Raw genomic sequence first — 15,467 nt, 5'->3', positions numbered from 1 at the left:
TTCATTCTGCTGTCACTAAATAAGAACCAGCGGCCGAGCGACGAGACAAACTGAGACCAGACAGTCAGGGAAGGTCGACTCTCCTTTATTGAGACCAGCTGCTTGCCCTGCCCCCGGTCCGGTCCTGGTCCCGGTCCCGGCCCTGGTCCCGGTCCTGGTCCAACGCCCAGACTACCCCCCAGCGTCCAGCGGCCTCCCGTTCCCATGACGACAGGTCTGGTCCGACGCCTCATGCAGGGAATAATCATTCATGACCTCCCAGTGACACACCTCAGGAACAACACACTCACACACACAAACACACTCTCTCTCTCTCTCTCTCTCTCTCTCTCTCTCTCACACACATCCTGGTGGGACCTGTGGAGCAATGAAACCTGAGGTCACCTCCAGAGCGGGCGTCGGGCGTCCCCCAGAGGTTAGGCCCCTCCCCCAGCTGTGGAGGGCCCTAACAGGGGTCAGGCTGGGGTTCTACCTGGGGTCAGGGCTGTGGTTCCTCCTGGCTGGCACTTGGGGGCCGGCTCCGGATCTGACTCCTCAGCTGCTCGATCAGTTCTGGGTTCTGCTGCTGCATCTGCTGAGCGAACTGCTGCCCCCTGCAGGACACAGGCGGTACTGAGGTTAGACAGCCTGACGAACCATTACCCCTACCACAGTACTGCTGGCTGTGGCTAGCTGAGGCTAGCTGAGGATGCTAGTGGTGCCGGGGGGGGGTACGTACGCCTGTATGAGTCCAGACAGGTCTCCGGGGGGGGCGGCCGGTGCCGGGGCGGCCCCCTGAGGGGGGGGCGCGCCGCCGGGGCCGTAGCCTCCAGACATCATCCCCGACATCCTGCAGGGGGAGACAGAGAGGAGGACCCCCGGTGAGACGTCCGCAGACCAAACACCGGGCCAACACACCAGAGCACGCAAGACTTACAGCTGCTGGACCTGAGGGTTGTTCATCAGAGACGACGCCTGCAGAGAGAGAGAGACGTGGTCACCTGATGTCCAACCAGGGGAGCCCCCCCCCCCCCCTTGTGGGGGGCTCCCCTGCTGCCCCCCCCCCCCCTGCTGCTGGTTCACAGAGGTCAAAGGTCATACCATGTTCATGAAGCCAGGGTTACTGAGGAGGCCCGCCAGGTCCACCCCGCCCACGCCCGCCGTCTGGAACACACACAGAAACACACACATGATACACACACCTGGGCATAGGAGGGAGGAGGAGGGGGGGGAGGAGGAGTCTTACGGGGCTGGGCGTGTCCATCTTCTGCTCGGCGATCTTCAGGTTGGCCTGGTAGGTGTCGTTGTCGGGGTCCAGCTCCAGAGCCTTTCTGTAGTAGACCACCGCCTCCGTGTGCTTGTTGAGGCTGGCCAGCGCGAGCCTACACACACACACACACATGAGTATCCTAATGGGGTCTACTTCGTGCCTCCTCAGAGGTCTACATCCTGTCTCCTCAGGTCTACTTCCTGTCTCCTCAGAGGTCTACTTCCTGTCACCTCAGAGGACTACTTCATGTCACCTCAGAGGTCTCAGGTCTACTTCCTGTCTGCGGGGGCGGGGTGTCCTACCCCATGCGTCCGTAGGCCTTGCTGTAGGTGGGGTCGATGCCGATGGCCAGCTCACAGTCCTGGACTGCTCCTGCGTAGTTCCCCAGTTTGCTGTAAGCCGCCGCCCTGCAGCACCACCCACAGGCCAACAGAGGAACAACATCTTTATTAACACCACAGCACCACCCACAGGCCAACAGAGAAACCACACCTTCAGTCAACACAGCACCACCCACAGGCCAACAGAGGAACCACACCTTCAGTCAACACAGCACCACCCATACGCCAACAGAGGAACCACACCTTCAGTCCAAACAGCACCACCCACAGGCCAACAGAGGAACCACACCTTCAGTCCAAACAGCACCACCCACAGGCCAACAGAGGAACCACACCTTCAGTCAACACAGCACCACCCATACGCCAACAGAGGAACCACACCTTCAGTCCAAACAGCACCACCCACAGGCCAACAGAGGAACCACACCTTCAGTCAACACAGCACCACCCACAGGCCAACAGAGGAACCACACCTTCAGTCAACACAGCACCACCCACAGGCCAACAGAGGAACCACACCTTCAGTCAACACAGCACCACCCACAGGCCAACAGAGGAACCACACCTTCAGTCAACACAGCACCACCCACAGGCCAACAGAGGAACCACACCTTCAGTCCAAACAGCACCACCCACAGGCCAACAGAGGAACCACACCTTCAGTCAACACAGCACCACCCATACGCCAACAGAGGAACCACACCTTCAGTCCAAACAGCACCACCCACAGGCCAACAGAGGAACCACACCTTCAGTCCAAACAGCACCACCCACAGGCCAACAGAGGAACCACACCTTCAGTCAACACAGCACCACCCATACGCCAACAGAGGAACCACACCTTCAGTCAACACAGCACCACCCACAGGCCAACAGAGGAACCACACCTTCAGTCAACACAGCACCACCCACAGGCCAACAGAGGAACCACACCTTCAGTCAACACAGCACCACCCACAGGCCAACAGAGGAACCACACCTTCAGTCCAAACAGCACCACCCACAGGCCAACAGAGGAACCACACCTTCAGTCAACACAGCACCACCCACAGGCCAACAGAGGAACCACACCTTCAGTCAACACAGCACCACCCACAGGCCAACAGAGGACCCGTTAGGGGACAGTACCTGTTGCAGTAGTAGACAGCGTTCTGAGGGTTCAGAAGGATGGCCTTCGAGTAGAACTCCACAGCGGCGGGAAAGTTCTCCACCTTCATCTGGTCGTTACCTGGAGACCGAGAGAAGACGTCACATGTTAGAGCCCCACCAATACCCCAGCAGTACCCTGGTACTACCCACCGGTACTACCCCAGTAATACTCTGGTACTACCCCAGCAAAACCCTGGTACTTCCCACCGGTACTACCCCAGTAATACTCTGGTACTACCCACCGGTACTATCCCGGTAATATTCTGGTACTAGCCCCAGTAATACTCTGGTACTACCCCCAGTAACACTCTGGTACAACCCCAGTAATACTCTGGTACAACCCCAGTAATACTCTGGTACTACCCACTAGTACTACTCCAGTAATACTCTGGTACTAGCCCCAGTAATACTCTGGTACTACCCCAGTAATACTCTGGTACTAGCCCCAGTAATACTCTGGTACTAGCCCCAGTAATACTCTGGTACTAGCCCCAGTAATACTCTGGTACTAGCCCCAGTAATACTCTGGTACTAGCCCCAGTAATACTCTGGTACTAGCCCCAGTAATACTCTGGTACTAGCCCCAGTAATACTCTGGTACTACCCCCAGTAATACTCTGGTACTACCCCCTAGCACTATCCCAGTAATACTCTGGTACTAGCCCCAGTAATACTCTGGTACTAGCCCCAGTAATACTCTGGTACTAGCCCCAGTAATACTCTGGTACTAGCCCCAGTAATACTCTGGTACTAGCCCCAGTAATACTCTGGTACTAGCCCCAGTAATACTCTGGTACTAGCCTACACCTGGACAGCCTACCGTCTGTTTTTAGTCTCTCCGCCTCGGCCATCTGTTCCTCGGGGGGGGAGTCAGGGCGTGGCTCTGTGTTCACCGGAGCAGGGCGGGGGAGCTGCAACAACACAACATCATGTGACCAAAGCAACCAATGGTACGAGAGCGGCAATAACAACATCATGTGATCAAACCAACCAATGATACGAGAGCCTCTGGTACACACTGAGCATTCTGATTATTACTAGCAGTCATATCGTATTACTATTGGCTATCATGCTCTATTAATAATACTCCAAGCAGCTGACCTTGGTGGTCACATTATATTATAGCTTAGCTATGATATATTATTATATGATTACTAGGGGTGTAACGGTACACAAAAGTCATGGTTCGGTACGTACCTCGGTTTTTAAGTCACGGTGCGGTGCGGTACGGTACGGTACGGTGCGGCGCGGCGCGGCGCGGCGCGGCGCGGCGCGGCGCGGCGCGGCGCGGCACGGCACGGCACGGCACGGCACGGCACGGTACGGTACGGTGCGGTGCGGTGCGGTGCGGTGCGGTGCGGTACGGTACGGTGCGGTACGGTACGGTACGGTACGGTACGGTACGGTGCGGTGCGGTGCGGTGCGGTACGGTGCGGTACGGTACGGTACGGTGCGGTACGGTGCGGTGCGGTGCGGTGCGGTACGGTGCGGTGCGGTGCGGTGCGGTACGGTGCGGTACGGTACGGTGCGGTACGGTACGGCACGGTACGGTACGGTACGGTACGGTGCGGTGCGGTGCGGTGCGGTACGGTGCGGTACGGTACGGTACGGTACGGTACGGTACGGTACGGTACGGTGCGGTGCGGTACGGTACGGTACGGTTCATAGTTAAGGGGGAAATTTTAAAAAACTGCTTGCTTGTCAACAACGGAGAATGGCCGTAGATCAGCAGCAATGAAACCACACAATGACACAGGGAGAGGCTTTTAGGATTTGTATGAAATCAATCTGTTTATTTCAACAACTGCGCCATCAACATTCAACATCAAAATTGTTTCAACGTGGGCTTAGGCAGATGGACCTACATGCGCCGGAAAACGGATCGCTATTTAATTATTTTACAGAACACAGCCTGCATGACGGTGAACTAGACACATCAAAAATATAACTTCACACGGTGTGTCTTTTTAAATGTATTTGTTACCAGCATTCATTGTGTTGATCAGCAGAGAAATAGTCCGCCAAAGACGTTCACGTCGCTTAGCAACCGAGGACGCTATTCACCACTGGAGGTTGTGAAGGCTCATGTAAGTCAACAGAGCGTTCAACAGCATTGAGAAGAGCCATGTAATAAATAAAGATAGTCACATTCATTATTCCATATTCTACGGGACTCCGACTATTCGACTATTGGACGATCGTTGCCCGCTATGTACGCCACATGTACGTACCGCGGTACACCTCTGTAACCGCTCCGAAGTGCCAGTACCGTGACGGTTCGGTACAAATACGTGTACCGTTACACCCCTAATGATCACCCCTTTTGGCTATGATATATTAATATAATATTATAATGGTTAGCCATTAGGGGTGTAACGATACATGTATTCGTATTGAACCAATTCGGTTCGGTGCATGGATTTAAACCACGGTATAAAATTAAATAAAACTGGCGTGCGAATTAATTAATGTAATGCCGAACTAATGTTAGATACGCGATATTCAGGGACAACTGAGACGCCTGAAAGGGTGCCGGCAAGTTGGAGCTACACACACCGTCCGGTCCGTTGATTGGTCGACAGAATCGCCCTTCCGTGAGACAGGGGGATAATAAACAAACACATTATCCGCGAGGTATTTCTGGACAACGGCGAAAGCTTCGCTTATTGAAGAAAATGTAGCACAAAAGTTTGCTTTCCTACATTGTTGATCCCCCATAAGGGTACTGTCGGCGGTGGAAACCCGAGCCGAAACTGAGCTGGGCCGAACCACACCTTCACCACTCCGCCAAGCCGCACCGAAACGACCCTCCCGTGGAAATGCGCAAATTCCGTGTACTTTGCACTTTCATAAATAAGACATGCAGAATTTTCAGTTTTATAACTGATTGTCTTATTTTGTTTACAAGTTACGGATGGAGTCTGGAGGTGATGTGGTGTACTTATTGTTTACTCATCTTAGATTACACAGTTCAGGCTGTTGCAGCTAGCTCAGGGGAAAGACTGCATGACACTAGGTGTTAAATATGAGACAATAAAAAATAATTGCCTTCAGCATTTTTGTTTTTTCTTTTCCCTTCATTGAACCGACCTCGAACCCAACGTGATGTCTGAGCCGATATATGAACCCAACGTGATGTCTGAACCGATATATGAACCCAACCGTGATGTCTGAACCGATATATGAACCCAACGTGATGTCTGAACCGATATATGAACCCAACCGTGATGTCTGAACCGATATATGAACCCAACGTGATGTCTGAACCGATATATGAACCCAACGTGATGTCTGAACCGATATATGAACCCAACCGTGATGTCTGAACCGATATATGAACCCAACCGTGATGTCTGAACCGATATATGAACCCAACGTGATGTCTGAACCGATATATGAACCCAACCGTGATGTCTGAACCGATATATGAACCCAACGTGATGTCTGAACCGATATATGAACCCAACGTGATGTCTGAACCGATATATGAACCCAACCGTGATGTCTGAACCGATATATGAACCCAACGTGATGTCTGAACCGATATATGAACCCAACGTGATGTCTGAACCGATATATGAACCCAACGTGATGTCTGAACCGATATATGAACCCAACCGTGATGTCTGAACCGATATATGAACCCAACGTGATGTCTGAGCCGATATATGAACCCAACGTGAGGTCTGAACCGATATATGAACCCAACGTGATGTCTGAACCGATATATGAACCCAACCGTGATGTCTGAACCGATATATGAACGGAACCGTGACTTCAGTGTACCGTTACACCCCTATTAGCCAGAATAAAAAGATATGCAATGATAAAGTTTCACTGTGATATATTACTATATTATAACTGTTGGCTGTGATAGATAATAACTGTTAGATGTGATATATTACACGGCGAAAGCTTCGCTTATTGAAGAAAATGTAGCACAAAAGTTTGCTTTCCTACATTGTTGATCCCCCATAAGGGTACTGTCGGCGGTGGAAACCCGAGCCGAAACTGAGCTGGGCCGAACCACACCTTCACCACTCCGCCAAGCCGCACCGAAACGACCCTCCCGTGGAAATGCGCAAATTCCGTGTACTTTGCACTTTCATAAATAAGACATGCAGAATTTTCAGTTTTATAACTGATTGTCTTATTTTGTTTACAAGTTACGGATGGAGTCTGGAGGTGATGTGGTGTACTTATTGTTTACTCATCTTAGATTACACAGTTCAGGCTGTTGCAGCTAGCTCAGGGGAAAGACTGCATGACACTAGGTGTTAAATATGAGACAATAAAAAATAATTGCCTTCAGCATTTTTGTTTTTTCTTTTCCCTTCATTGAACCGACCTCGAACCCAACGTGATGTCTGAGCCGATATATGAACCCAACGTGATGTCTGAACCGATATATGAACCCAACCGTGATGTCTGAACCGATATATGAACCCAACCGTGATGTCTGAACCGATATATGAACCCAACCGTGATGTCTGAACCGATATATGAACCCAACGTGATGTCTGAACCGATATATGAACCCAACCGTGATGTCTGAACCGATATATGAACCCAACCGTGATGTCTGAACCGATATATGAACCCAACGTGAGGTCTGAACCGATATATGAACCCAACGTGATGTCTGAACCGATATATGAACCCAACCGTGATGTCTGAACCGATATATGAACCCAACCGTGATGTCTGAACCGATATATGAACCCAACGTGAGGTCTGAACCGATATATGAACCCAACGTGATGTCTGAACCGATATATGAACCCAACCGTGATGTCTGAACCGATATATGAACGGAACCGTGACTTCAGTGTACCGTTACACCCCTATTAGCCAGAATAAAAAGATATGCAATGATAAAGTTTCACTGTGATATATTACTATATTATAACTGTTGGCTGTGATAGATAATAACTGTTAGATGTGATATATTACTATATTATAACTGTTGGCTGTGATAGATAATAACTGTTAGATGTGATATATTACTATATAATAACTGTTAGATGTGATATATTAATATATGATAACTGTTGGCTGTGATATATTAATATATGATAACTGTTGGCTGTGATATATTAATATATGATAACTGTTGGCTGTGATAGATAATAACTGTTAGATGTGATATATTAATATATGATAACTGTTGGCTGTGATATATTAATATATGATAACTGTTGGCTGTGATATATTAATATATGATAACTGTTGGCTGTGATATATTAATATATGATAACTGTTGGCTGTGATAGATAATAACTGTTAGATGTGATATATTAATATATGATAACTGTTGGCTGTGATATATTAATATATGATAACTGTTGGCTGTGATATATAATAACTGTTAGATGTGATATATTACTATATTATAACTGTTGGCTGTGATATATTAATATATGATAACTGTTGGCTGTGATATATAATAACTGTTAGATGTGATATATTAATATATGATAACTGTTGGCTGTGATATATAATAACTGTTAGATGTGATATATTAATATATGATAACTGTTGGCTGTGATATATTAATATATGATAACTGTTGGCTGTGATATATGAATATACTGTTGGCTGTGATATATTAATATATGATAACTGTTGGCTGTGATATATGAATTCATGAATGTTAGTGCTACTGTTCCCGGCCGCTGACCGTGTCGGTAGCAGAGCTGAAGATCTCTGGCAGCGTCTGGGGAACAGCCAGGCTGCTGTCGTCCGTCGACACCTCGAACGCCGTCTCCAAACACTGGACCGCAACTGGAAGACAACATACTATGGGTCAGCCAAGAGACCGCCAGACACGGGTTCTACGAGGATTACAGCAGAACCTACAGACAGGTTCCACAAGGACTACAGTAGAACCTACAGACAGGTTCCACAAGGACTACAGTAGAACCACCAGACACGGGTTCTAGGAGGACTACAGTAGGACCACCAGACAGGTTCTACAAGGACTACAGTAGGACCACCAGACAGGTTCTACGAGGACTACAGTAGGACCACCAGACAGGTTATACGAGGACTAGAGTAGAACCTACAGACAGGTTCTACAAGGACTACAGTAGTACCACCAGACAGGTTCCACAAGGACTACAGTAGAACCTAGAGACAGGTTCTACGAGGACTACAGTAGGACCACCAGACAGGTTCTACAAGGACTACAGTAGAACCACCAGACAAGTTCTACAAGGACTACAGTAGAACCACCAGACAGGTTCTACGAGGACTACAGTAGAACCACCAGACAGGTTCTACAAGGACCAGAGTACAACCACCAGACAGGTTCCACAAGGACCAGAGTACAACCACCTGACAGGTTCTACAAGGACTACAGTAGAACCACCAGACAAGTTCTACAAGGACTACAGTAGTACTACCAGACAAGTTCTACAAGGACTACAGTAGTACCACCAGACAGGTTCTACAAGGACCAGAGTAGAACCACCTGACAGGGGTTCTCCGAGGACGCCTGGCTGCAGTAGAACCTGAGGCCTTGTCGTTCTTCACAGAGCATCAACAGAAGGTTGTGTGGCGTGGGTTGGGCAATCGTCTACAAGCTTCCATCGTCCGATAGCGCCCCCTAGCGATCGCCGATAGTCGATGCTATCGGGGGGCAACTTTATAATATTAATCATTTATAATAATTTATCACTTTGAAAAAAAAAATTCTAAGTTTTTATTTTTCTATTTTTTTCTTAAAAACGATTACGATGGTCTTCCCCTTGGACCAGCGTGTATGGCAAGCCGAATTGACATTTATTAACTAAGTTTGACTATCCGGAATTTACATTGTAGATATCAACAACTTCATTCAAGATATCTGTTACGTAGTTGTGACTAGTCGAAACGACAGTTCGAGATATCTGTGACGTAGTTTTGACTAGTCGAAACGATAGTTAGAGATATCTGTAATTCAGTTTTGACTAGGCGAAACTGAATTACAGATATCTGCAATGACTTCACGGAAAACGACATTCAACTCGTCACACATCTTAAATGACAATTGCAGATATCTGTAATTCAGTTTCGCCTAGGCAGAATGAAAGTTAAAGATATCTCAAACGTCATTTGAGTGTTGGGCATTACGTTTTAGATATCCAGAAATACGTAATTTCCCCTTGCCGCCATAATCAAAGAAGAAGTGGGTTCATTTCCGAATGGAATAAGAAAGGAGCAGTCATGGCGTTGGCTGTGATCGAAAAGATCACGAGAAAATGCCATGAAATTGAACAAGCCCACACACAGGGGATGTGTGGAGTTAGAGCTGCTCTGCTCCCTCCTAGAGTAAACGGTCCCATAATTTGTCATTACAGATATCTGAAACGTCATTACAGATATCTGAAACGTCATTTCGCCTAGTCAAAACTCGAATTCAAGATATCTTTAATTCAGTTTCGCCTAGGCAGAATGAAAGTTAAAGATATCTACAATTGTAGATATCTCTAATCAAAATTCCTTTCAAGATATCTATAACTTGATATTAGATATCTACAACGTCATTTCGCCTAGTCGTAACTCCAGTTAGAGATATCTACAACGTCATTTTGACTAGTCGTAACTCCAGTTAGAGATATCTACAACTTCATTTCGCCTAGTCAAAACTTAATTTAAGATATCTGAAAAGGGACATGTAGATATCTTGAATTGAGGTGAATTAAAGATATCTTGAACTGGAATTATGACTAGTCAGAATCAAATTGTAGATATCTCAAACTGGAATTACAGATATCTACAATTCAGTTGCAGATATCCGTAATTCACAAAGTGGATATCCGCAACTGAATTGTAGATATCCGCAATGAGAAACCCCATAGACATGAATGGCGAAAATGACGTCATTTCGCCTAGGAGGAATGTCTTTGTGGATATCTGAAATGACAATTGCGGATAGGAGGAATGTAGTTGCGGATATCCGAAATGTTAGTTTTGACTAGGCGAAACCGAATTGCAGATATCTGCAATGTAAATTCCGGATAGTCAAACTGAGTTAATAAATGACAATTCGGCTTGCCATAAGCGTGAGCCTCCGCTGATTTAAGTTTCGATGCGTCGGCGCCGGCGGCGCTGTCATGATGACACGCTGATGACACACAGCTCGTAGCTGTGTTCGAAATCGTTCCCTATCACGGATATATGTGCACTATATAGGGTGCTCGCCATTTTGTAGTGTTGTTCGAATTCTCACTGGTTAATTTCATGCCCTATATAGTGCACTTAAAATACCCACAATTTGAGTGTACATATGTTCCCTACGTGTTACTCCCATATACCACAATGCAATGCGGTCGTGTTTTTCCGAGGAGAAGAGGTCTCCGGCTTTCGTTTAGAAATATCCACATTTATTTGGGATTTAACAAGAAAATGTAACATTCAAAATTAATAAGAAAAACCTTGTTCAAGGAAATGTAAAATTCAACATCAATACAACCTCCAGCTTTCCTCGAGAGTGCCCGGTTTGTTTACATGATCTGGGCGCATCTGTCTGCTATGGAAGCATATATGTAGCAAAATTCAAATGGCAATGCAATTTGGAATTACATTATGCATTTGACAATTCATTATGCAATTTTATAATGTAATTTGTAAACACGTTATTCAAAGTGTATTTTAACATGCAAAGTGACAATGCAATCCTCAATTAAATTTGCAAAAGTTATAACAATACAAATAGAATAACATTTTGTCAAATTCTTTGAGTTCCTTTATACAAATTGAAAAGCTATAGCGTCCCCGTGATTGCAATCCACTTCGCCACGCTCCGTGTGTTGCGATATTCAAATGACATTTCAATCCGCAAAACGAACGCTTTGCAAAAGATTTGGCAAAACGGAATCCAAAGAGGAATCCAAAGAGGAATACAAATAGGAATCCAAAAAGTCAATATGCAAAGTGGCAAACGTATCAGCCAATCAGCGTCTGGGCGGCAACTACGTCACTTGCTCGTAATTTCCTTGTTCCCTTCTAGTTCGTAGCCTATGGTCCATGGTCACCAATGGAGATTATTGATACGCTCCGAAGTTTGGCCGATGATGTGGAGAACAATCGTGTTGAAGACACAGATGCAGTAGATAGAGTGCGTGTTCTGGGAGATAGGATACGACTTATCCTCACTGGTACGTTTTGACGCCAGTGTGGTATACACAAAGATTTCCCAAGTGCTACAGGCACTGGGTGCAAAACAAAGGGTCGGGTGACCCACCGTCTCCACCCACTCCTCACCTACAAAGCTCTCCACAACCTAGCCCCCAGTTACCTCTGTGACCTCCTCCAAGAATACACTCCCTCCCGCTCCCTCCGCTCAACCTCTGCTGGACTACTATGTATCCCCACATCAAGACTCACTACAATGGGTGCCCGGTCATTCAGCTGTTCAGCACCCAGGCTCTGGAACTCCCTCCCCCCACACATAAAACAGTCAGACACCATTACAACCTTCAAGTCACAACTCACCTGTTCAAACTCGCACAATACGTCTAACTGATCACTGTCTTGATTGTTTGTTTGTTTTGTCTTGTTTTTGTTTTATTTATTTATTTATTATTATTATTTTTCCACAATGTGTTGTTTTAAACTATTTATGATAACTTTATGCTCTGTAAGGTGACCTTGGGTGTCTTGAAAGGCGCCCTTTAAATTAAATGTATTATTATTATTATTATTATTATTACCGTGGAGATATTTGGAGACAATAGAGTGGCGAAGTCACGCCCCTTCCGGTAGGGCTCATGGGACCTTTGAGATCGAAAAATATGAATGGGTGTCAATGGAGAGAAAATAATTATTTTCTGGTCCCGGTCTTTATATGCCCTGGATTACACATATGTTGTTTGTGGATTTAAAGGATTATTTTTCATGCAAAGAGTTCGACCGTTTATTGTGCAATTGTTCAGATAAAGGCTGTAGAGAAAACACAACGAGAAAGACTACACGGCTCGTATGTGACGTCACGCTCCCTGCGACTGGCGTGGAGAAGACCGACAATCTTCCCATCGGCATAACTGAAACTCTGCACGTGCCCCGACTTATAATGGTTTTCACCTCTTTCGATGCTTTTATCCTCCCCTTGGAAAAAGCGGTGAAGTGGGGCAGAGAGATCGCCATCTCTGTGCCGAGTTCCAAGGGCGGGTGTGGTGACGTATATCATATGCGTTGAGAGCAGCGAAGAGCTGTAGTTCACAAAGCGGCCTCACATAAAACCTAAAATTATCTAACTTCTTCACGAACATTTTTAGTTTTCTTTGCATGAAAAATTATCCTTTAAATCCACAAACAACATATGTGTAATCCAGGGCATATAAAGACCGGGACCAGAAAATATTTATTTTCTCTCCATCGACACCCATTCATATTTTTCGATCTCATAGGTCCCATGAGCCCTACCGGAAGGGGCGTGACTTCGGCACTCTATAGAAAGTGACGTCCAGACGCTGATTGGCTGATACGTTTGCCACTTTGCATATTGACTTTTTGGATTCCTATTTGTATTCCTCTTTGGATTCCTATTTGTATTCCTCTTTGGATTCCTATTTGTATTCCTCTTTGGATTCCGTTTTGGATTCCTATTTGTATTCCTCTTTGGATTCCGTTTTGGATTCCTATTTGTATTCCTATTTGTATTCCTCTTTGGATTCCTATTTGGATTCCTCTTTGGATTCCGTTTTGGATTCCTATTTGTATTCCTCTTTGGATTCCGTTTTGGATTCCTATTTGTATTCCTATTTGTATTCCTCTTTGGATTCCTATTTGGATTCCTCTTTGGATTCCGTTTTGGATTCCGTTTTGCGGATTGAAATGTCATTTGAATATCGCAACACACGGAGCGTGGCGAAGTGGATTGCAATCACGGGGACGCTATAGCTTTTCAATTTGAATAAAGGAACTCAAAAGAATTTGACAAAATGTTATTGTATTTTTATTGTTATAACTTTTGCAAATGTAATTGAGGATTGCATTGTCACTTTGCATATTAAAATACACTTTGAATAACGTATTTACAAATTACATTATGAAATTGCATAATGCATTGTCAATTGCATAACGTAATTACTTATTGAATTGCAAATTGCAAATTGCATTGCCATTTGAATTTTGCTACATATATGCTTCCATAGTCTGCGTCACACAAATACCCGGCGCATTTACTGACGCAAATGACGTTTAGAAATGTTCAGCGTAGTGTCCGAATTCTCGTTTGTTCGTTCCCTATGTAGTGCACTATATCATGAAGGGAATAGTGAGTGAGTGAATAGGGAACGATTTCGAACACAGCTCATGTACCACAGCAGAGCTGTGACCCGGAAATGGTGCAGCGGGGTGTGATGTCATTTCGCCGTGCGAGCAGACCGGTAGGTTTCGAGCCCCTCCCCTCCCCTCTCCTCTCGCAGCAGTGAGTGAATACGGCAGGTCAGCGCTACATAGTATGTTTTCCACCGGTGCCAGTTATTTCAATTACAATTTGCGGGGCTTTTTAAGTTGTAAAAATAGCTCCCACAGCGCTTTAAATTATTATTATTTTTTTAATTAATTATTAAAATATAATTATCGCCTTTTTATCGGCAGCTTGAGACGATCGACGATGGAACCCATCTATCGCCGATAGTCGATAGAATCGACTATCGACCCATACCTAGCGTCCGTACATCTTGTGCCGTCACTCACCAGCAGAGCCCACATGGGGACTGTCCCCTCAGGGTCAGGGTTAGGGTCACCTCAGGGGTCAGGGTCACCTCAGGGTTAGGGTTAGGGTCACCTCAGGGGTCAGGTCACCTCAGGGTCAGGGTTAGGGTTAGGGTCACCTCAGGGTCAGGGTTAGGGTTAGGGACACCTCAGGGTCAGGGTTAGGGTTAGGGTCACCTCAGGGGTCAGGTCACCTCAGGGTCAGGGTTAGGGTTAGGGTCACCTCAGGGTCAGGGTTAGGGTTAGGGTCACGTCAGGGTTAGGGACACCTCAGGGTCAGGGTTAGGGTTAGGGTCACCTCAGGGTCAGGGTTAGGGTTAGGGACACCTCAGGGTCAGGGTTAGGGTCACCTCAGGGGTCAGGACACCTCAGGGTTAGGGTCACCTCAGGGGTCAGGTCACCTCAGGGTCAGGGTTAGGGTAAGGGACACCTCAGGGTCAGGGTTAGGGTTAGGGTCACCTCAGGGTGAATGCGCCGAAGCTCCCATGAATATAAACAAAGGGCTTTTAAGGGGTGACATCATCCTTTTTCCTTTGCTTTAGATTTTATATGTTATATGACGTATGTATCCCTCTCACACTAACCCCACGGAGGACTCACCTTCTAGGCTCTCCTGGGCGTCGGAGGACAGCTGGCCGGAGCCGAGCTGCTGGTGGAGGAACTGGATGATGGAGAAGGCCAGGCGCTTGGTGTCCGCCATGCTGCTGACAGAGGGACCTCTGACTGGAAGGGAGAAACTGACCAGAGGAACACATGAGGCCCTCAATGGGGTTACTCATTTAGGGGCGGCATGCAGCTCAGGAAGTAACCTGAAGGTCCCTGGTTCGATCCCCGGCTCCTCCTAGTGTCGAGGTGTCCCTGAGCGAGACGCCTCACCCTGCTTGGCTGACTCCGCCGTCGGTGTGTGAATGTGTGCATGAATAAGTGAATGTGAGGCAGTAATGTAAAGCGCTTTAAGTGGCCGCTGGTTAGAAAAGTGTGGTATAAATGCAGCCAATTAACATTTAAAATAGAGAAGAACCAGT

General features: G+C 46.7%; 1 protein-coding gene across 2 annotated transcripts in view; it reads right to left on the bottom strand.

Annotated features, from left to right (window-relative positions):
• Nucleotides 1-69: 69 nt before the first annotated feature.
• The window catches only part of sgta (small glutamine rich tetratricopeptide repeat co-chaperone alpha), a 16,039-nt gene continuing 641 nt past the window's right edge, over nucleotides 70-15,467 (bottom strand). Inside the window, exons 2-12 of one of the 2 annotated variants that reach the window (XM_060066754.1) lie at nucleotides 15,043-15,179; nucleotides 8,420-8,523; nucleotides 3,560-3,650; nucleotides 2,719-2,818; nucleotides 1,552-1,656; nucleotides 1,226-1,361; nucleotides 1,081-1,143; nucleotides 917-954; nucleotides 719-829; nucleotides 464-593; nucleotides 70-360 (exon numbers count right to left, since the gene is read on the bottom strand). In XM_060066754.1, the coding sequence (XP_059922737.1) occupies nucleotides 479-593; nucleotides 719-829; nucleotides 917-954; nucleotides 1,081-1,143; nucleotides 1,226-1,361; nucleotides 1,552-1,656; nucleotides 2,719-2,818; nucleotides 3,560-3,650; nucleotides 8,420-8,523; nucleotides 15,043-15,142 (963 nt within the window). In that variant the 5' untranslated portion in view covers nucleotides 15,143-15,179 and the 3' untranslated portion in view covers nucleotides 70-360; nucleotides 464-478. The remainder of the gene's footprint in view (nucleotides 361-463; nucleotides 594-718; nucleotides 830-916; nucleotides 955-1,080; nucleotides 1,144-1,225; nucleotides 1,362-1,551; nucleotides 1,657-2,718; nucleotides 2,819-3,559; nucleotides 3,651-8,419; nucleotides 8,524-15,042; nucleotides 15,180-15,467) is intronic. The other variant, XM_060066753.1, reaches the window with a different exon arrangement.

This window comes from Gadus macrocephalus, chromosome 12 (assembly GCF_031168955.1).
Source record: "Gadus macrocephalus chromosome 12, ASM3116895v1".
In the NCBI taxonomy this organism is placed as follows: Eukaryota; Metazoa; Chordata; class Actinopteri; order Gadiformes; family Gadidae; genus Gadus; species Gadus macrocephalus.
This window is presented reverse-complemented; position numbering and strand designations above follow the sequence as displayed.